Raw genomic sequence first — 23293 nt, 5'->3', positions numbered from 1 at the left:
TTTACAGTCAAGAGGAAAAAACTCTTATGTTTATTAGCCATGAATTTCACATTGTGAAAAAATCACATGTACAAAATAATGCCATAAAAATAGAAATTAAACTCTTACATGACAAAAAAAAAAAAAAAAAAAAAAATGAAACTGATGCACGCTGACAGTGTTTTCTGTCTAATTTACATCGTCATGTGAAGCAAGATGCTGTGCTCCAATCTGAGCCAGCTGGATTTTCAGATAAAACAGAGGATAAGAGGAGGGCGAGAGCAGACATGGGAAATGCCACTCAGCAATTAGGTACAAATTGAAGGGGCATTCATTACTCGCTGTTGCTGGGAAAACTTGTGTTCTATGGGGGAAAAAAATACTCTTATGTGATTGGTGGGGCTCTGTATTCAGTGGTTGGAGGAGATCGACATTATGGAGCCACAAGGGTCTCCATAAAAAAGTCCTAAACTTTGATTTTTTTGGGGTGGTTTAAGGAGCTGAGCAGGAATTTATAGGGCTGTTTACCAATTGATTTCATTTGATCCATGAATTTGCAAGGAAGGACGTTTTAAAAAATATATACACACACTCCACCATAACATTACCTTACATTGAAATTCAATGATTGCATTAATATTCAACTGTAAAAAGTCAATGTTCAGGTATAGACAGACATACAGACAGAAACACTGATTAGAGTTACCAAGTATTTCATATGCAAGTGTTTAAGACATTCTCTCTTTTTTTGGTCTTTAGGAACTTGCAATGTTTTTTCTTCTTTTTCTTTTTTTTTAATATGTGCATCATTGACACTATGGTGAAAAGCACTGCGGTGTCTGCCCTTATCAATGCACAGCTTACTGGGTTCAACTCTTTCTCGACCTAATGGTGAAGACTGCGGGTTAACACCCCGACGAGCCAAGTTAGCACACGTGACAGTCCTCCAGCTGTCCCAAGGACAGCTGCAGAGACCGTCGCATTCTTAACCATGTCAGGGTTATACTCTGTGATGTCCCTGATCGTTACTGGGTCACATACTGCACCGTTCCTCCTAGCAGCCTTATCTGTTTTATGGTTTATTGTTTTGTTGGTACAGTTTGGGTCTGAGGTGCTGATTTAAGGCAGGTTTGGACCCAGTTTGGAGCTTAAAGAGAATCTATTAGAAGTAGAATGAATACTTCTTTCTTTCAACTTCATTCAGTCTTATTTGGGCAGTGACCCTGTGGCCTAAACTGATTCACACTTCATCAGTAATCTGAGCCATTCTTCCTCTTCCAACCACACTCTGACATAACTGAAAACCCCAGGAGAGGTGCACCTCTGTCTCGTTTAAAAAGAACAAGTTCCTCCTCATTAAGACTGAACTGTGCAAAATGCAGCCCTGCTGAGATAAAATGAAAATACAACACCTGGCCATGCATGACATACCCCAAACATACATTCACATACGAATGCAGGCAGAGAAGAAATAAATAGGATTAAAGATAGTAACATAACAGAGTAATCATTGTCATATAAATTAAGACTAAGGAAGTACATTGCAGCAAGTTTAAAAAGAAACTGATTAATTCTCAGTTTATGTTAAGGTGACAAGATTTCTGTGACCACAGAGAAGAGTTCATGCCAGTTTTACTGAATCACTATGAGTGGACATGCTCTAAAAAAGGTTCAGCTATGACTCAGCAAGCGAGCCGCTGCTTTTTTATCAGAACAACAGAAGCACAGTCGGTCTTTTACAGCATTTAGTGTACAGCTGAATGTGTCCTTTCTGAAGCGCTGAATCCAAACACTGAATAAAGCCCCTGTGTGCAGTGTTAGTTAACCTGCGCTCAGCGGGCGTTAATGCAAAGCTGAAAAACAGAAAACAAGGTCGTGACCCCAGAGGGACCTTGACACCCCGGCCATGCACAAGATGTCCTCCCATCCTCCTCAACCTCAGCTGGTGCTGGTCATCAACACCTCATGGCTTGCAGTGACAGCAAACTGCCAAAGCCTTCATAAGAGGAACACTCAAAAGGTTTTGTTTCAGTGTCAGAGCTGTTAGAAACACATTTGAAAGAAGAACAAAAAGATCCAAGGGGTCAAACAAAAAAGCTTATTAGAGGATAAAAGGGGGTGATTTGCTCCTTCATTGTGCCATTTATACATCAGCTGTATTCAGTTAAACTGAGTTGCCTTCTGTTCTTTAGCACACCAATCATTGCATCCCCCCCACCCCAATATAAATAGAACAACGATCATGCTATACATTGCAGTCTCCATGAATAGAGCTTTTTTTTTTTTCTTCTTCTTCTTTTTACTCAGCGAAAAAAAACATCAATACAGATCCTCACAAGCCTGTCATGACTAAATGGGAAAAATGCAGGTTGTGTGATGTTTGCAGTCCTCATATGGCAGCATGAAAGCACAAGCCTGATACGCTAAATGTACACAAGGTCGGAGTGTGTGCCTCATATATCAAGCAGCAGTTTGTTTGGTTTGTTTGTGCGAGCTACTGTTTGTCTCAACTTCCTTCTCAGGGACGAGACATGACATCATTCCAGTAAAATGTCCATCTGTACGTGCTTCTGTTTCGACATCTTTGCAACATCAAAATGAATGCGGGCGTCTGTACATCACTGCTCAGTGTCTCTTTTAGAGGATGTGGGCTTCTTCACAGTTGGAGTCAAGTAGATGATGCAAAACAGGGAAATCTGAGGAAGAGAAAAGAATAACTCGTTAAACAGGCTAATAAGATGTACGCCTGAAAGCAAACAGCGTTCAGCAGTTTAAAGGTGACTCTTTAATTACTCTGAGCACAAAAGAAGTTTAAAAGCAGAGAGTAAGACACATCTAGGAAAACAAGGCTCAAGAATAAAGCCCCTGGATCAATCTCCTTGAAATTTTAATCTCTGCAATGTTTATCTATCTTTAAAGAGAGGGGGATGTTCAAAGGTTGGAGGAAATAAAATGTAATGCTATAGCTCTGTGACTCTATCAGTGTTGTTGTCTCAACTCTATCATGATTTGTTTGTAGCGATGCTGTATTGGATTGCATTTTATTCACTTCCTGTGATCTAATACAACACCGACACAAATTGCATCCTCAATAATCACCATAGAAGTGAATCAACACCTCTCTCGCACAGTCTGAACAAAAATGTAAGACTACAGGCTTTACAAAGGTAGTATTTTACCACAGAGTTATTACATTGATTTATATTGTGCAGGTATTGCTGATGTGTCCACCCTGTATCTTCTGCTAGACTAATAGATTTTGTAAATCCACCTACTCTATTTCTTCAGTGCAGTCTGGCCTTCGTCCAGCTTTGTATCTCCCCCTAAGCCTACTACACTTTTCACATCTGAGTGCGTTTTACTCTCAGAATTTCATTTCTTTGACCTTTCCATTTTTAAAGCTTTTACTTAATATGTGCTTATCTATATACCGCAGATGGTTACAGGCTTGGCAGCCCTCTATGTGTCTAATGTGCAAAGCAATATCCATTTTAGACATCCTCAGCTATCTCTGGTTGGAGGTCGGCCTTTCCCTTGGTGTTGTTGCCGGAGGATGTACATGTGATGAGTGAATAGCTGAACCGCTTTCTATCCAGCTGACATTTTAGAGAAATGTCTTGTTGCTGATGAGGCCTGGATTTGCCTAGGAGGCTTCAATGATCATCTCTTGGTAAATTTTACTTGAAATCTAGAAAACTAGCTAAGCACTGGATTCCAGTTTGGTTCATGTTAGTATTTAGAAAAAAAAAATGTATTCATTTATTAATCAAAGAGGTTTGAACACTGGTGTGGGCTCACATTTCATCTAATTCTTAGAGATTAACTCAATGTCACTGCCACTGGTGCATTTAAACTACACACTGTCACACTTGTATATTGCAATATGATGAAAATAAGGAATAATTGAACATTTTGGAAAATACACTTATTCACTCTCTTGCAGAGAGTTAGTTTAGAAGATTGATACAGCTCTCATGATTGTACGCTAAATATGTAGCTAAAGCCAGGAGATTGTTAGCTTAGCTTAGCACAAAGACTTGAATCAGGTGGTGACAGTTCACTAGCTAACATGTTAAATCTTATCTGTTTAATCCGTACAAAAACCAAAATGACAAGTTCTGGTTTTTCAGGAAGTTATTGACTGGACTATTTCTTGGCTGGGAGCAGTAGCTTCCTGGAGTCTAAGCTAAGCTAAGCTAACTAACTGTTGGCTGTAGCTTCAGCATACAGTCATAATAGTCATATTGATCTTATCATCTAACTCTCAGCAAGAAAATAAGCATATTTTTCACAATGTCTAACTATTCCCTATACACTGTGCACGTCCCATACATCATTAATTCTTTTAACTGGAAACCATTTAAACGGCCACACTGTAATGGGAACTGGAAGCCAGATGAAGCTGATCAGGTTACTTTGGTCCAAAGTGTATGTAGACTCTAACTCATTTGCAGGGGTGCTACATTTGTTCATTTAGTTCTCATCCTTGGACTTTTTTGGCAAATATTTGGCAATTTCCGGTAATATATCAGTGGTGGTATGAGACATGATACAGTATCTTACAAGTGACCTTTTCCTTGGTCTTACAGCTGTATTTTAGTTAAATTCATTAGACTGCTCTAGCTAAATGAAGTTAAATTCATTTATTTGGTTGGTCATCCTCAATCCACGCACACTGCTAATGATAGTTTCTTATACTTTTTTGTGTCTAAATATCTTGTAAACATCTAAAATCCTGAAAATATGGCTATAGTACTGTAATACACTAATAATGATTCTGTCGGTACCATTCGTCCCTATTAAAAGCTCTGCAAGGAAGAGAAATCTAAAAAGAAGGATTCTCAGACAAGTTAATATTGTTCCCCTGGGAAAAACTGAGGGAAAACTTTTTTCTCTCACAGCTACAATCTCCTTCTGTGAGGTCTTACATACTTCCTTCCTCTTTCATTCCTAAACAGTCAGCCCTCTTTTCCATTCTTCCACATTTCGTCTTTTCACTGTGTTCAGGGAGTAGACTGTCAGTTGCCATGACAGGCAGGCCCACAAAAAACAAATTCTGTATTAAATTAGTGGCGGGATTATATCCTTCACTGAGCACAGTGTTGCACTGGCTTACAGATAGTCAAACCTTCAGTCTAGTGTCTCCTTTTCAGAGATGAGTCACTGAAAAGAAAGGGAATAATAAGTCTTCAAAAATATTTCATCCTGTAGAGAGGAGGAACATCACAGTATCGCAGCAGTGAGGCTACTCTGAGCTGCTTCCTGGCATTATCAAATGGGAGACTGTGCAGTGTTGGACAGCTGGAGAGACACTTCTCTCCCTTGCTTTCTCAAAAGCTGAGGGTTGGCAGCCATTTCAACCATACAAAAAAAAAAACACGAAAAAGACTGCCTCCATGGGTATGTGTGGGGGTCATCAGTGTAGGGTGTAGGGTTTGTGTGATGTGATCTGACCATGCAGCCTGCAGCGTGCAGAAAGATCAGGTTTGCCAGCTGACTACCCATGCTCCACATACGTCTGGCCTGTTTATCATCAGCTCAGGAGAGCAGGGTTAGAATGAGGCCAGGAAGACATAGACGGAGGCAGAAGAGACTGTCGAGTTCAACAGTAAATTTTCAGAGCGAGACCACTGCTATCAAGGATGATGTGTGTCTCACTGAGCAGAGGTGAGGGGTGGGGGGGCTGACACTTTCTAACTCTGCAACTCTCCCTCCTCACTTCCCCTCATGCCACTTCTCTCAGTCATCTCTGCTTGTAACTGATGATGAATGGTTTCCGACACTGCGTGAGTCGCCGGCTGCCTCTCTCTCACCCAGCGTAAAGACCATAACCTCATCAAAGGAAGGCGACTGAGAGGGGATTAGCCTCGCCAGGGTGTTGTAGCCTGCTGGTGTGTGACTTGTCTAATTGGCAGACCCCCTTTTCCCTCTTAGAGAGATTTCCCCCACAGGAGCAATAAAAGTATCCTATTCTCTTTCAATTACCCTCTCTGTCCTTCGGCCCATCCCCACAGCCACATAACTCACTTAACTAACACACACAAGCCCCCATCAATCCCCCCACATTGTCCACCCTCCCTCCTCTAGATCTTTCTCCTCTTTTCAGCTAAGAAGACTCTTCCTATCCTATCAGTATCTTTCTTATTCTGAAAATTGAAGAGAACCAGCAAATGAAAATAAAGCCTGAACAATATGTCAATAGGCCAATATTGGCTTATCACAGATTGTATATCAGTATTGCAAATATAAACTGCAGTAAATGTTTTACAGGTTGCATTTTTCCATATTTTAAACCCTTATTTTTCTGAATTCAATTGAATCAAATCAATTTCAGAATATTTTTTCTCACATTTCAGTGTTCATTTGGACACCTGACTATTGTTTTAAGACAGACTTGAAAAATTGCGAACCTGTCCTTTAAGAGTTTGTGCATTAATTTATAGTTATCATATATAATGATTTAACTAAATGTGAACTTTTCTGTTCCAAATGTGCTTAAATATGTCCTGATTCACTGTCAAAAGTGATTTTTTTTATGTTAAATGAAATATCAGCCAATATATTATGTTTTTTATTATTCCTGATTCAAAAATCCTGTATTAGTTTGGCTCTAATTCATTCCCAAACAAAATAACACATGACAAAATACATTAAAAAAGCAACTGTGCATTCATAAATGGTTTAAGTAAAGGAAAAAGGTGCAACCGTCAAACCCTTCACACAGAAAAAGACACGAGAAGTTCAACATACCTCATGAAATGAGGGTGGGTAGAGGGTTCGGGGTTCAAGCAGGCAGATGTTTCCAGGTGCTGACGAAAGCAGTGGGAATGAGCGAGTATGGCACAGTAGTGATGCTGTTCCAGGCATCCAGTGTGGGGTCGTAGCAGTCCAGAGTTTTACATCGCTGTGTGCCAAAGTAACCTCCCACAACATACAGTTTGTTCCCCGATGCCACTGCCTGGCAGCTCATCCGCTTGGCCGTCACATCGCCCACTTTAGTCCATTGGTAGTTCTCGCTGCTGAACTTATAAGCCGAGCACGCTGAGAACTCTGTATCCCCGCCCATGACAAAGATCTGGTTTCCCAGCACAGCAGCGGCTGTGTAGCGCCATGGCTGCGGGCAGGACGCAGGTACAGTCCATCGGTTCTCCTGCGGATCGTAGCACTGCACCTTGGGCAGCTTGTCGTGGGTGACGCTGGTTCCACCAAAGGCAAAGAGCTTGAGCTTGACACTGACCACTGCTGCATTGCTCACACCCTCTCTCAGAGGAGCCACCATGGTCCACTTGTTGGCCACTGGGTCAAACTGCTCCACCTGTTTGAGCGATACGGATGGAGAAGCAGGGAGACAGCCAGTTGCTGCAGTGTGACCTCCCACCACGTACAGGCAGTGTTTCAGCTCTGCAGAGCCATGACCAAACCTGGCAATCAGCATGGGCGCCGCTTTGGACCATTCCTCATGGACGGTGTCATAGACCCATACATCTTTGGATACACCATTCTCTGAGCCTCTCCCACCTGTGATATATACCTTACAGCCGATGGCACAGGCGCTGAACTCCTTCCTTGGGCTGGGAATGTCTGCCTTCGGGATGATCTCTTTGGCCTTCTGGTCCACCAGGTACAACTTGTCACACATGAAAGTCTGCCCTCCCAGGAGAAAGAGAGCATGGCTGGTTTTTCTTGGTCGAGCACATGGGCTGTTAACCACGCCATCATTCTGCAGGATCTTCAGCTTACAGCGGATAGCCTCATCCACCAGCTCCTTGCTCTTGGCCTGGGCATTGATCAGCTCTTCTGTCGAGACATTCTCCATTAGAAAGATGGCGGGCAGCAGGGCGAGACGAACTGTTCTCAGGAGCTCTGGAAGGTGGCAGTGCCTCCTTTCCAGGTCATAGTTGATCCAGTTCAGGGCAGCTTCATAAACCAGTCTCTCATCTTCTGTCTCCAGCTCCTCATGTGACAAAAGCTGCACTACCATATCTTTGGGCAGTTGGAGGAAGTCCTCTGTCTTGCAAATAGCGGGGAAGTTGCTGAGGCACATGCCCCAAGAGAGCTCTGACAGCTTGGTGCACTGGTGGGCATCAGACAGCAACAGCATGCCAAGACAGTTAGTCGGGTGAAGGTTTCTCTCCAGGAATTCAGCACAGGCATCCCGGATGTCCTGAAACTCCAGCATGTCCCCAGCCTCCAGTAGTGACTCTGCGTTCTCCTCATTGATGACCACACGTGAGGAGTACGCATAATCCAGCAGGAGCTCTAAAACCTCCGGGTGGATGGAGTCACGGAAGTCGACCTCACTGGCCTGGCTCTCCCTCAGCCCACCGCTGAACATGGCCTCGAAGTAGCGGCTGCAGGCAGCCAGCACGGCACGATGGCAGGGGAAGGAGCGGCTGCCGGCATGAAGCAGGACATCTGTGAAAAGCCTTTGCTGCCGCAGTGAGTTGAGGTGCATGAGGACACTGTCGGCATATGAGGACTTGTGGAACAGGTAGATGTTCATAGAGCCAGTGCTGGCTCTGGATTTCCGGTTCTCATGGACACACACGGACATTTTCATTGAATCCTGGAAAAGACAAGAAAACATGCTTTAAAACTTTGATGCATTTCATGTTTAAGGTCCATTGTAAACAGTGCTACAGTGTTTTGTTGAAGAAATGGCCAATATGAGTACAATACGATACAATGTTGGATGTAGATTTTTGTTTTTTTTACTATGCAACCATAAAAATATGGATGGTTTACATCTTCTGTCACTTTTTTATGCTCTTAAAGACACAATCCTCGGCCTATTTCAGTCTATAAAGAGATTAACAATCATTATAATGTTTCTAACTTTAGGTTGTTACCATCATAAAGCTGAGACAGGCATCAGAAGAGGCTATGTCTAAAATTAAAGATAGTCCAACAGTCCCATTCCTACTTAACATCATCCAAACATTTTCAAATATTTTCTAAATTTAATTAAGGGATCACTCTGATGTACCAGTCAGATGCGGACAACAAGAAAACAGTCTCCTGTCAAAATAAAATTGACTCACATTTATTTGCACCTGTTTGGATACTACGATAGACCATTAGAGTTTTCAAAAAAAAACATCTACTATCATCAAGTCTCTCCTCCACTCACTGAATATTTACACTCCTCTTCTACCACTGATCTTTCCATCTTTCAAGTCTTCTTTCTGTCACTAATAAGCCTGGACATTTTCACTGTCAACATCATTGTTGACAGTGAAGACCTGAAAGATTAGATTTTTTTCTCTCTTGTATTCATTTTTTCAGATGATGTATGCACCTTTTAGTTTCTGTAGTTCTAAATAGAGAGGGTGTTTTACTCAACATATTTTTAAATTTATTTTCTAATGCCTTGTATATGTAGCAATTTTCTATCAATATTTTTTAACTACATCCACTAATTTTTAAGTTAGATACAAGATAAATACATGTAAAACACACATAAATAGGAGACAATTGTTAGCATGTAGGCAAAAGTGGTATGTAATTACTGTAAATCAGGCTAAATGATGTTATTTTTCAAAATAGACCGTGCTTTTCTGTGGTTTTACTTTTCTGTCAAGTATTAAATTGGGTCTAATTTGCCTTACTAAATTGCGTCCTCAGCAATGACTATTGCACAAGCATGTCAGCTCTGAAATATTACATTGTTCAGCCATAATATGATGAACGATCCACATTTTTTGGAGAGAGTATTGCAATCCTCCCCAAGAGATAGCGAGACATTTAGCAAGAGATCCAATGATTGCAAGTTGCAAAATAGCACAAGTCTGAGAGTTATAAAGGTCAACTAGATGACAATTGTCTTCTGCAGAGAGCAGAAGGCTTTTCCACTTTCAGTTGAGAAGAAGAAGAACTAATCCCCCTCTATTAGAGATACCATGATTTACAAGTCCCTTTGCAGTGCTGTTTAAGAAAAGGGGAAAGAAAGAGACAGCAGGACTCTTTTAAGCCTCTGAGAAATGCACAGAATTTACTCCCCTCCCCTCCAGAAAGTCACAGCTCCCATCTTCACTGTCCTTGTCCTGTCCTCACTCAAAGCTCACTTTCATTCCACCCAATTTCTGGAGATGTCAAGTGCCTCCTGCACTCTATTTCCAGTGATTCTGAGTCCCTGTCTGACCTTGTAAATCCACATCTGACAGAGTCTTTGACCAGATGTGCAGCCATTTTAAACTCTTAACCAGCTGCATGGTTTCTCAGTATCCAAACAATTCAATGAGTGATAGAAGATTGCTTAATGTTAAGAGTACACCATAAGTCAAATTACTACTCCACCCAAAGCAGACCTGAGGTGGCTGTAGCATGTTTATAGTTTCCTCATTGACAGCGAACAGCTGCACATGTGTTCAGCTTGAATTATATTAGGTACAATTGATTCCAACAATGACAAAAGTTTTTAAGACAAAAGAAATAAATATGAAACATCCATAAAAAACTTCTCAAAACACTCCTGCAGGATAATCTACACCTCCTCTGTCCATCCATATGCTCAGTCAGTATGATGCAAACACAGCTACATAACCTATTTCCCACAGAGCCCAACACAGACATTGTCTATATTTCAATTTTGAAGTGACTATTACTGTTTTATGACTTTTTTTATGCCAGGAAAGCTTGTAACGATTGTAATGGACTGTAACTAACTGAAGTCAAACTGACCACAGCTGCCATTTTTTGTCTGTCAGTGAGAAAATGTTTTACAAACCTACAGGCGGTCAGTGTTTGATATATTTTATGGTGAGATCAAAAGTTCACAGGTGCCATAAATGATTCCTGTATAACTCAGTTATCAAAGAGGACAGTTTAAAGGGCAGGTACATTATGTTTTAAGTTTTTGAGGTTTCTTATTCTGTAGCTTCACATTACTGTTCCATATGTATTCAAATCTGAAAATTCAAATTTTGGTCAAAGTACATAGGTTTAAGCATCAAAATGCCATTTTCCAAGGCTTTCTAAAAGCTTTTTCCCATGAGCAAGCGCTCTGGCTGTATCCCACGTCACTGCTTTTTGCTAACGACTGATTGGGTGTTTCCATTTGAAAAACCTGGAAAGGAACACAGGTGGTGTCCTCCTTTAACATTTCCCTTTCATTGCATCACCTGCTCAATCAGATAAGGCCTAGTTCAAGCTTGAACTAGGCCTGTCACAATAGCCCCTTTTGTTGGACAATATATTGTTCCAGAAATAATTGCGGAAAACAATATTGTCACTTAAGACCATTTTATGCCACCTCTTCGGGGTTTAAACCCTAATAGACCGGCACAAACTTAGAATATTATTTATCACAACTTGATGAGATAGAAAACCAACTGCAACCTTGGTTCCACAGGATTTTTTGCCTTCCAGTGATGACAAAACAGCAACCCGTCATCTTCTGACATCTGCCTCGGCTATAATGAGAATATCTGAGCCTGCTCTCTCACCTGCCTGTCACCTCCCACACACTCAGTACTTACACTGCAGCTCATGTTTTCTAATTGGAAGTTGTAAGTGGCACTAAAAATCTGGCACTAAATTGGAGAGGTTTTCATATGCTGATAATTAGCACGTCCTTTGATAAACATAACTTTCAGGCATCTAGATCCAAGGCACAGTCTCTGGCACGCAGATAAACTTCAATTAGTCCAGTAAAGGTATTGTGTGACTTTGCTGGAACATGATATGAAATCAACTGATTATCAATTATTATTTCGAATGATGGTCATTTTCTGCTCAAGGATTTACTCAAATAAAAACAATTCTGGATCACTACTGGAAGTTACCTGAAACCATGATAAGAGGTAAATATCACTGTTGTAGCCCTTTCACTAAACAATCTGTTGTTTCAGTAATGGTGTTTTAACATGCAAAGTTTTCTCCCTGAATTGATTCAAAGAGATATTATCTCATCTTGATAATGACAAAGCATGACACGGTCTTGCTCTCAGAAATACCAATATTATTTGGTCCAAATAAGAGCTTGGGGCATGACTAAATATCCCTTTGATAAAGTATTCAAAGCTAAAACTATGATGATTATAGTTTATATTCTCCTATCACCTGCCATTAAAGGACCAGTGTGTAAGATTTGGTTGTAGATTGCAACCAAATGAATACCCCTCCCCCTCCCCTTCCAAGCATGTAGGAGATCCTACGGTGGCCACGAAACTCACAAAAAATGCGAAAGACCCTCTCTAGAGCCAGTGTTTGGTTTGTCCTTTCTGGGCTACTGTAGGAACATGATGGTGCAAGATGGCAGCCTCTGTGGAAGAGGACCTGCTCCCTATGTAGATATAAAGGGCTCATTCTAAGGTAACGTCAACACAACAATTCTTATTTTCATGGGATTATACACTACTTAAAACATACTTGAATATTCCATTTCTGCAAAATCAATTCCTCTAGATGCCACTAAATCTTACACACTGGTCCTTTAAATTACACACTGCCCCATGCAACTACTGAGGGTAATTTGCATGTATAATCCAAGTTTTGCATTTTACCTAACAACAAACAAGTCTTCCAATGGTTGAAATGCACTCATACATACAGTGAATGCATCAAGGCTGAACAAAGAGAGGAGCAGTAAACCTGATACTTATTCAATTTGCATATTAAAAGGATAAAGCCTGAATTACCAAATAGGCCCGCAGGCTCTGAAAACCCAGTGTTTATACATTTGTAATTGTTACTTTATGCTGAACCTACAGAATCTTATAAGAACTTGGGATGGTTTCAGAGAACATGGATGATCTGTTCATGTATTTCAGTTAGAGAACTTAGACAAGGTTGTAAAAGATGCACATTCCTCTAAATCTTCATATTAATCCAACACATGTAAACACAGATTATTGGGGAAATCCAATTACTGCAAACCATATAACCATTTAAATCACATTATTATTTAAATCTGGTGGGTCATGTGTGTAACAAGTTACTGTGAAATTCCCGACAATTGTCTGGCTTAAATGTTTTTTTGTTTTTTAATCAATTTTTTTTTAAAATTCTTAACAAGAGTATAAACACAAATGATGTACAGCCACTGAACATACTGTAACATCTCAATTGGAGTAACAGTGAAACATACTACCCTACAGCAGAGCTACCCCCAGCCCTGTCTGCCTCCCCCCAAAAAGCTCCCCTAGGACTCATGGATGACTCATTGGACGATCAAGGATAACCACAGTGAACGTGGATCAAATACACAGCAGACAGCAAAAAGATCGTGACAGATACAAGAATCACAACAGACCTTTCAATGCTTCAGCTGCTGAAAGCCACATATTCAAATTCACTTCTTTAGCCCCATTTATACGAGCTGTTAATAACTCTGTGTAAATAACATCAAGAAATGTTAGAACCCTTTGTCTGCAGGTCAAAGTGTGTGGGGGGCTTCCAACCTACTGCAATGCTTTTCTTAGCGGCTGTTAGACCTGAAAGCTCTATACGCTTCTGACATTTAGAGACACGAAGCAAAGAAATGTCATTCAGAATCAAAAACTGGTACGGTCGCCAGTGTTCTGTCTCTGAAATAAGCGCCGTCAGTTTTGAGGCAACACCCCGGAGGCAACACCCTGCCAGCATTGGGCAACGTGTCATGTGAAGAAATGTGCCAGGGGGTTTTAACGAGCACAAGGTGCACAAGGCATTATCGAAACCTCTCATGAGATAAAGTTTACGGGGAGTAAGGGTAAGTCCTGTGCACAGAATTATAATGAGTCTGCTGATGGTCGGGATTCCGAGAGGTCAGATTAATATTAGCCCCGATCAAAGTCATGCTCCAATCCAGGGACATCCCCTCTCCATATTCTGTCTAATACCGGTACAAGGTGGCCATCATACCCCTAGATCCTCTTTTTGTAACGGTCAGCTCATGAAGTGGGTGTATGGACAACAGGTGCTGCCATGGTACACCGTGCACCTTGAGCGCTGCCCAAAGCTATAAATAAAAAAGAAGGATGTGCCTGGCAGGTTGAAGCGGATCTTAACGTCCTAAGAGGAGTGTAACCCATCTGTATCGTAGATATCACCCGGGAAATGTGTCCGGCTTAAATGTTTTACATTACATTGATGTTATTTTGTAGACAATCGAGGAAAATTTGGGCTCAATCAGGGTAATGTTGACAACTTTGGCACAACTAACTGGTTGCGAGCGAGGGTAATTTTTTATTTCTGCTCTAAGTGAGAACAACAAACTTCACTACAACTCTATAATCTGGCCAGAGGAAATGTAATAGTTTCAACATGTTGAGCAGCTCACCTTAGTTAATAAGTGATTAGGATTTATTTTTAAAATGCAACTATTTCAAAAGGGAAAAAAAGCATCATCAACTGATAATTTTGTGTATAATTCATAGATCATGTATGTGGAAATACAGTTGCAGGAGTTGAAAAACCCTCTTTCATGAATGTGTGGCTGTTTTCTTTTTAACTTTATTGTATGTTTTCTTATGATAGTTAATAAACTCAAGTATTCCTTGTTATTTTGTCTTCGACTGGTGCTTAGTGGTCGAGATAGTTAGATGTTATAGTCAAGAGAGATGTTAGTTTAATACATGACTGTTTATGTAGCACCATGAAGATTATTTGCATATTCTTCATGGTGCTGGAATGAAATCTTACTGAAGACAAGTCTCTTATTTCGGCATAAAGCAACTGGAGCTGGAACAATTAGTCCCTTGATCGGTTGACAGAAAAACTATTTATTTTGATAGTGTTTCAAATGCAAAAATAGTGAAAAAAGGCAACACATACTCTGCTCGAGCTTCTAAAATGTGAGGATTTACTGCTTTTCTTTCTCACATATCATAATAAACTAAACTACCTTCAATTTTCAACTGCTGGTCGGACAAAACAAGCAATTTGAAGATGCCACCGAAGGTTCTGGGAAGTTGTGACGGGGACTTTTTTACATTTTATAGACTAAACAATTAATTGATTAATAAAAAAGTGGCAATTAAATTGCTAATAAATAATCTTTAGTCACAGCTATAAAACCAACCACTGTTATTTATAATTATCAACAATCCATGCTCATAACATTATGACTTATACTTGGTCTCTGATCAATCTCACATACTATTTTCTGTAACAGTCACAGTATCAATACAATATAATACAACATGCCCTGAGAGGCAGGAGAGATGCCAGTGTGCGTGTGGATGTGTGTATGTGTGTGTGTGTGTGTGTGTGTGGTTGGCTGGACGGCTGTGAGAGTTGTCATCCTCGTCCACTCACAGAAAACAGATCCACAGTCTCATACCGGAAAGCACATACATGCCACACTCAGAAAGGACACAGTAAAAAGGCACGCAGCCTCTGGACTCTATCTGAGGCCTGGCTGGATGCAGTCTGTTTAAAATCATTGCCAGGTGTTCACAATCATCTCTGGACTCAGGAAGAGGGATGGGAGGGAGAGACTTCAAAAGTAAACACCGGGCTTATGTGGGCCAGCTCTATACATCTGCCACTTGTGGGGGGGGGGGGATGAAATGAAACATGATGCAAAACAAGAGGACACGGCAGCAGCTATTGATCTGCACGCCTGCATCAATCTTCATCTAAATCTAACAGAATCAAATTTATAGTCTCAAACCAGCTGTCCTCACACATGCGAGCAAGCTCAACTGTGTTTAAACTAATGCCCGAGCACAAAAAAGATATTTCTTACCAACTGTTATAAATAAGAAGAGCCTGTCACACCTGATGTCGCCTTCAAATACATGTAAAACATCTTGAGCATGCATGAGAATGCAGGAACAAGACGCTGAGAGGAGCACAAAGGGACTGAGAAGAGCTGCTCTGAAGCATATTCCATGATAATAAAAAAATAGTATAGCTCTGGTTAAGTGATGGCAATAACATAATATTGGTATAAGCAAAGGATGTCAACAGCGATCTTTTGTCCAGGCTGCTTTCTGATGCGCTTTTTCTGCCACAGCCCGGAGTTTTCCCATCATCAGGTGATAAGAAAAAGGATGCAGCAGTTCTGTTCTAACAATCTATTAATAAGCCGTAATAGACTACTGATGTTATTTACAGTCATGTTTACCTCTTTGGGTGAAAGCAGGAGTTCAATCGTGCCCGCAGTATCCCTCGAACATGCCACTTCTGAAAGAGCCACGATGCAAGCCTTGCGCTCGGGCTGTGTGACAACTCCTTGGTTATTTCCGAAAAGCTGGCGGATACTCGGTCAGAATGAGGCTGTTTTTCCTCGGATAACGCACTAAACTGTGTTCTTTGGAAATTCCGGGTGTTATATGTATACACATATATCACAAAATAGACTGGCTTTAATGCAAAAGGATGAGTCGAGATGTTTGGAGGCGTTCCTTCTGCGTTGCTGCTTGCTGCCTGTGCTGCTCTGCTCCTGTGTGTGACGGTCCTCCTCCTGCGCTCCCAGTTCTCTCTCGCTGGAATCAATGGGTGTGTTTACAGTGGGAAAGGGGGAGGACCGTCACCTCGTGCAGGAAATGAAATGAGTGAGAGAGACACAGGAAGGGGGAGGAGGATTGGGGGGGAGGGGGGTGGCATGCAAAAACGTGGAGGAGTTGGTCTCCCAAGGCAGGAGTCTCCCCCCGCCCCCCAGACACACACATACATCAGCGTTTAATTTATATTGTTTGGTTTTAGGTGTTTTTATGAATTTTCCTATAGTGTGTTTTACTTTTAGTCAAATTCAACAATTCCTATTCAGACCACCCTCTGAGAACCACTGCACTGGTGGTGTGAGGAAGAAGTAGTGGAAAGTAACTAAGTATATTTAATCAAGCACTTTATTTAACGACAGGTTTATTGTATTTTACTCGACTATGTCCATTTTAAACTTATACTTCTACTCCTCTACATTCACTTGACAGCTAAAGATAGCCTATTACCTCTCAGCAGTAATGGAAGAAGTAATCAGATTCCTTACTTAAGTAAAAGTCCCAGTACAACAATGTAAAAATGCACCGTTACAAGTAACAGTCCTGCATTATTGTACTGCAGTATCATCAGCAAAATGTTTACTTAAAATTTAGATTTTAAGTAAAGATTTCTTTATTTATTAATATATTATGACATTATTTGATTGTTACTCATGCAACAACGTGTAAGAAGCATTTTACTGTTACATCTGGTCATGGTGGTTTTAGTTTTAACTGCTTTACAGTTTGGTAGTTTAGTTTGATGGTTCCTAACATAGGGGTCGGGCCCCTTTAAAGGATCACAAGATAAATTTGGGAGGTCGTGAGATGATAAATGTAAGAGGGAAGATGAAAAAAAATATTCTGCTAAACAAAGTTTGTTGTGAAATATTACCTCATTATATAAAGGTAACCATGTGAGAAGTTTAGGGGGGAAGGTTTAGAACAACAGATTTAATCCTTAAGAAAACACTGTATTTTAATATGAATATGTTTTTTTATGTGAAATCTTAATCACATATAGAGCATATGATCAGTTTATTTAAAAAAGATGCACCAATTACCCAGCGGTAGTTTTTTTCAGCTCCATTTCGACTAACTATAACATTTAGGTTGTTAATGCATCAAATAAAGTCAATCAGACACTGACTAATCTGCATAATGAGTACTTATACTTTTAATACACTCTATTGCTAATATGCTTTTGCTTTTACATGAAGTACTTTTATAATGTAGTGTTACTACTTCTACTTAAGTAAAGGATCTAAATACTGTTTCCGGAACTTATTTTGGACCCGTACTTGACTCTGGAGGAAAGAAAATGAGCATCATGTCATAGCTCATGTGTGCAGATGTTATGTCTACATTCCATCATGTGATTAACTTTATGGCAAATGTACACTGTAGCTGCCTCTGGCTAATGTTACTGTAATAGCTGATGATGCATACTAGATTGAAATCTGAGATCTGAGACTACATGCAGTCATGCAGATTTTTTTTACATGAAACCTCAGTCGCATTGTGTTTTATTGTCAGTATATGGGATCATTATTACTACCCCCAATTCTCCTCAATTTGTATTCTTTTATAATGTATGATATTTTAAAGGTTGGACACCTTCCATCACACTAACAACAAATCACAGTGAAATAATGAAGCTGAGTTTGATAGATTATAACGTTTTAGACTTCAGTTGCTATTTTTGGGTTAAATAACTTCTCATAGACTATAAAGCAATACCCAAGTCCAAGCTAATTGTAGATTAAATTAAAATCCAGCATCCAGCAGGGCCCAAAGAAAAATAAAGGTGTTGTTTGTGTCGTGCTTCTGTTGGAGCACTTTAAAAACGACATCATATAGAAAGTACCATTAAGTTTGACTGAGTCACAGCAAACTGACCACTGAATACCTCATACACTCTGTAAATCCTATAGGATTATAAAGGCATTGTGGTTTTTGTGGTTGGGGTAGCGGGAAGTCCAATTTTATTTCTGGGCATCTTGTGTGAGTCACATCTGTGGTCCTTGGTGTGGTGTGTTTGGCTGTGACTAAACTCATTGGTTGGACCCTTGAGGCTATAAGGTTATTGTTTTTGTTTTTATGTGTAGTGTACATGTTGTGGTGATTATAAAGCTGTTACATAGTCACATCCGGTTTCTTTTCTCATCAACTGCTTCTTGTAAGGACAGAATAACATTTTTACTGCAGCTTCATATTGAGGATAATACAGCACTCTTGTTTTACAACATACAGTCGTTATATTATTATTATTATTTGTAGTAATAGTAGTAGCAGCAGTGCTAACACTGTTTTCATACTTGTCACATGTGGATCTGTATTCAGTCTTCTTTTAATTAGTTTAAAAGTAAATAACAATAATAATAATAATAATAATAATAAGTACATGGGTGCTTAAATTTCTTTTAATCAAATTATCATATTGACATTCGGATCATATGCTTGTACAAATAATGCTAAACAGTGAATAAAGAGGGAGAGAGTTATGGGTTGTTTTTGGTTGTAAAGGGTAAAAAAAATACATTATGGCAGGAAATGTTTCATATATATGACAGGAGAGACACCTAGTGGACAACATATTCCTGGGACTAATAGTGCAGAAGCTTGAACTAATGGAGACTGACACATTAATGAGCAGAAATAGGCAACATAAAATGTATGTTTAAAATTTTTACAACACCAATCACAGATATATGAAAATCCATTGCATGTAACCATGTTTTACAGCTGGTGTCTCTCAAACAGAAGTAATGCAACTTCTGAAACATGTACATAAGCAATTCAAAATGTATTTAGTCGCAAAGAAAAAACACCATTTCAGCAAATACGTCATATATATATATATGCCACTAGAGACACCTAGTGGACAAACTATTCTTGGGAATAATAGTGCAGACTTGCTGCTTGATAGCTGAAACTGAAGGAGTTGTACAGACCGACAAGATAATGAGCAGATCTCAAAAGGCAACATGAAATAATGTATTTGGTTCGATTAAGAGTAATTTAGAAGACATTTCTTCAAAATTGGCTAAAAGTTCAAATGAAATAATGTAGCAGCTCTTAAAACTCAGCTAATGACACTATTTTATCTTTAATTCCTATTTACTATACTGGGATATTTCTACTTTATGTCAAATTTGTGTCTGTTTGGAGTTAGAAATATTCTTTCTTTAGTGTTGGTGGTTTTTTTTTTATTTGCAGCGGCAGTCTCAAGTTTGGACACGCTTGCTCTTTCAAGACTTTTGACTGGTGCTGCATCTCATGATTTGGTTTATTTTATCTCATGGAAAAAGTAAAGAATGAGTCAATTGTTGTAGATATCAAATAGCAAAAAATGCAATGAAATAGGAGTCATTAGTAAGTAAACATTTTCCCTTCTAAAGTAAAGGTTAAGATAGACTCAAGTTGCACACAAGCAACAAGTAGAGATGACTCATATGTTCAATATCTGGTGATGAGTCAGTTATGAAGGGTGATACAGATCCTAACAGATATCACAAACTGAAAATCGGGCCTGTCGATGCTTGTTCCAGCGTCCAGTGAGACATTTCCAAGAAGTGAAGTCAGGAAGTGGCTAAAAATTCTTGTTTCTTCACAGTGACTTGTGTCTAAATGTGGTTCACACATGGTTGCAGAAAGTCTTAAGTGATATTTATATCTGTATATTGCAATTCACAGATACAGATCTTTAAAGTGATAAAATAACTCTCTTCCTATCTCACACACACACACTCATACAGCCGACAATAAAACATTTATGACATTTCCTGATAGCTCTGTAAGTCAGGTTTATCCAGTCATGAGCTGTTACCATAGACCACATACCACTCTCCCAGAAACACATTTGTACTTAATATAAAGGCATGTTGCTTGGGCACCTCCCTATAGAACAAAGCCTTTTTTTTTGTGGTCTGTGTTGTTGTTAACTCTCACTTTTGGCATCTACAAAAGGCTGTCATGCATGCAGGAGATGTATTAGTAGGTCAGGTTCAGTTTATCTATTAACTTTTACACTGAAGCAAGATTATGCAACTCCTGGGAGAAGAAATAAGACAGTCTTCCTCTTAGAAAAAAATCAATACACTCCAGGATTTTGCTGCTATGGCCTTACTTGGCTGTGGTGCCAGCTAGCTAGCTATTGTGTACCTAACATTACTAGCTAGTTTGCTCACTTCATGACTCTTCTTTGCTTGTGCTACTGTTATATTTTAACATGTGACAGATATACATTTAAATGATTTTAAGAAAAACAAGGAACTGCGTGACTCTAAAAAATGATGGAAATTCACTGTAATTGACACTTGAGGTCACTGTTCAGCAAAAGTTACATATTCTCTCTTTAATGATTAATTAATTTGTTTTTGATTAATGGCTCTATTAATCAAGATTTTTATTCTGGGGAAACTTGCCCTGATATTCTCAATCATGGATTCTCCTAAGGTGAATACTTTTATTTATATCGGTGTATTTTTTGATCACTTCATTTTTTTTTAACCACTTATGATGCCATTGATTTAACAATTGATTAAATCAAATCAGGATGTTTCATTTACAGTTTTTTTTTTACAATTACTTACACACTAAAATTAAAAACAACACACAGTTAGTGAAACCTGACACTCAAGAAGCAAAACTCCCAGCCCAGACTTGCACAACTATAAGCACATTCTCAGCCTCACAATTCTTGCAAAACACAGTGTTTTGCACAACACTAACCACACTTATCTACATTAGACACAGAAATCTAACACAAAGTTGCTCCTATGACCATTTCAAGGCGCTGCCTTTCAAAATACCAGACCTATGAACTGATTGATCAAACATGGCTGACAGGTGTACAGATGCTTAGGTGCTTAGAGGAAGAGGGGGAGTGAGGATGAGAGGCGGAGTCTGCAGAGAAAGAGGTTGTAGGGAGAGGATGAGGGAGAGGAAGAGGTACCCATGGAGGAGGGAACTCGAACGAAGAAGACGATGACCAAATTTATCAGATGAGGTATGAGCAATATTGGTTGACGGTGATGTAAACCATGGGTCGACAGTGAGAAAGGCTGGACAGATAGTTCAGCCCAACCTCAGCAGATATATTGTTGCAACAGTAATTCAGACATTTCAATAGGAGCACAGGCGAAAAACAATTTTTCTCTACTGTCTACAGTAAAATCAGTACTACATCAGTCCTTTTTGGTACCCATTCACTGCATTCCATGTTTGAAACAATGCCTTGTACATTGTCCTGTGACATTTTACATGTATTTTGATTGGCCTACATTGAGAACATCAAAGAGGAAGAAGCCTCATATTGTTGGAGGAACAAGAGATAGCTATTGTAAACATGGTCTTGGCTAATACTGTAATGCGACATGCCTCAGAGAAATTCAAACAAACATCCTCAGTGACTACACAGTTTTCAATAATGTCCATCGGGTCTCTCTATCAACACTGTGGCGAATCCTTGAAAAGCATCACGTACAGATGAAAAAATGGATTTGCCATTCAAGAAGATGCTGTATTGTTGCTGTATTGAGAGAGAAGACATAGCCTGTGATGTGAACAAAGTGTTACTGCATGGATAGATCCAGCTAGACCAGGAGATGACGCTTAGGGGTTGTTTTTTTTTAATTCATGCTTTTTGTCTCCACAGTTGTTGTTTTTTCTGTGTTTACGTACTATATTCTATTTAGAATATGTTCTGTTCTGATTTTCAGTGCAAAATGCAACCTTTGGAAATGTATGGATGTATTGACTGATTTTACAATGTGGAGAGAAATAAATATTTTAATCAGTGCGTAGTACTGGTCTTGTTTGTTGTGTGTGGTTAATATATTCATGTACTTTACTTTAACAAAAACGTTGTTGTGTGTTGCACCTCAGGGCCGCCGTACATGGCTGTGCCTTCCCCTTTAAATCTTTGCAGAGAAGTGACTTCCATATGCATTTGGAGCATTCCTGCATTAAGAATTAAAAATGGACATAGAATTTCAGATCAGATGTCAGATATTCACAGCAGAGATGCTGGCAATATTATGGGTACTTTGGTGGGTAGAGAGGAGAAATCAAATCCAAGTCCAGACTTGATATATTGATGGAGATTTATCAAACATACAGAATTCACAAGGCAGGGTGTGCAGTGAGGAAAAGCTATTTTGCCTACAAAAGAAAAGATTTAGTTGTCATAACCAGGTTGAGGCTTGGGCATTGTGGGCTTAGGAGTGGGCTGGATCTGGGTCCATCTTGGGTGTAACCCAGATGGCAAATGTGAGTGTGGAGGCTCAGAGACAGTGAGACACATCCTCATCCAGTGCAAGAATTACTCACTTCAAAAGAGGAAGCTGTTCAAAGACCTGGGAGCAGCTGGAGAAAACAGTTTTTACTTAACCTACATAACTGGACTAAAATGAAGAAACTGATGGAATATCTGTACAGTATTGGACAATATGACAAAATATAAATAACTGTCAAAAGGGACATCAAGGCCGGTCTCCCCTAATCGGTGCCATTTGCATGTGGTAACTTTTAAAAATTAAACTTCATTCTGTATCTTGTTTCAGCACTGTATGTAATAACACATGTGTGTAACAATTCAAAATGTGTAATGTTGAATCTCAGGCCATTTTATTTATTTTTTACATTGTCTAAATGACAAATTCTGACAGGACTGAAAGTAACAGGACTGAGTTTTTAGCATAGCATTAACAAATACATGACATGTGGGTGACAGGACTGAACGTTGAGATTTATGTTTTCAGTCATACTTACAATATGATCAAAAATACAGAAAATAGAGAGAGAGAACTTACTTTTGGTCTTCCATGGCCTTAAGGAAACTCAAATGCTGCTACTTCCTGTTGATCTTGTGACTTGTGGCATGTCCAAAATTTCTAGAGGGGGGG

The 23293-nt window shown here is 39.6% G+C and overlaps 1 protein-coding gene across 2 annotated transcripts; it reads right to left on the bottom strand.

Annotated features, from left to right (window-relative positions):
- enc1 (ectodermal-neural cortex 1) lies at positions 1-23274 on the bottom strand. Of its 2 annotated transcripts, none has more exons than XM_042395844.1 (3): positions 23201-23274; positions 6730-8545; positions 1-2675 (listed from the first exon to the last, which is right to left on the bottom strand). In XM_042395844.1, exon 2 carries the CDS (start codon positions 8537-8539, stop codon positions 6764-6766), a length of 1776 nt encoding a protein of 591 aa, XP_042251778.1. In that variant the 5' UTR covers positions 8540-8545; positions 23201-23274; the 3' UTR covers positions 1-2675; positions 6730-6763. The 2 variants fall into 2 exon arrangements, with proteins under 2 accessions (XP_042251778.1, XP_042251777.1); XM_042395843.1 differs by lacking the exon at positions 23201-23274 and adding an exon at positions 16031-16364.
- Positions 23275-23293: the final 19 nt, after the last annotated feature.

The sequence above is a fragment of the Thunnus maccoyii genome, chromosome 19 (genome assembly GCF_910596095.1).
Source record: "Thunnus maccoyii chromosome 19, fThuMac1.1, whole genome shotgun sequence".
Taxonomy (NCBI): Eukaryota; Metazoa; Chordata; class Actinopteri; order Scombriformes; family Scombridae; genus Thunnus; species Thunnus maccoyii.
The sequence above is the reverse complement of the archived record's forward strand: the minus strand, read 5'-3'. Positions and strand labels throughout refer to the sequence as shown.

Bases quoted from the DNA above. Each gene is read 5' to 3' on its own strand.
- enc1 (XM_042395844.1), bottom strand. From the start codon at position 8,539: ATGAAAATGTCCGTGTGTGTCCATGAGAACCGGAAATCCAGAGCCAGC.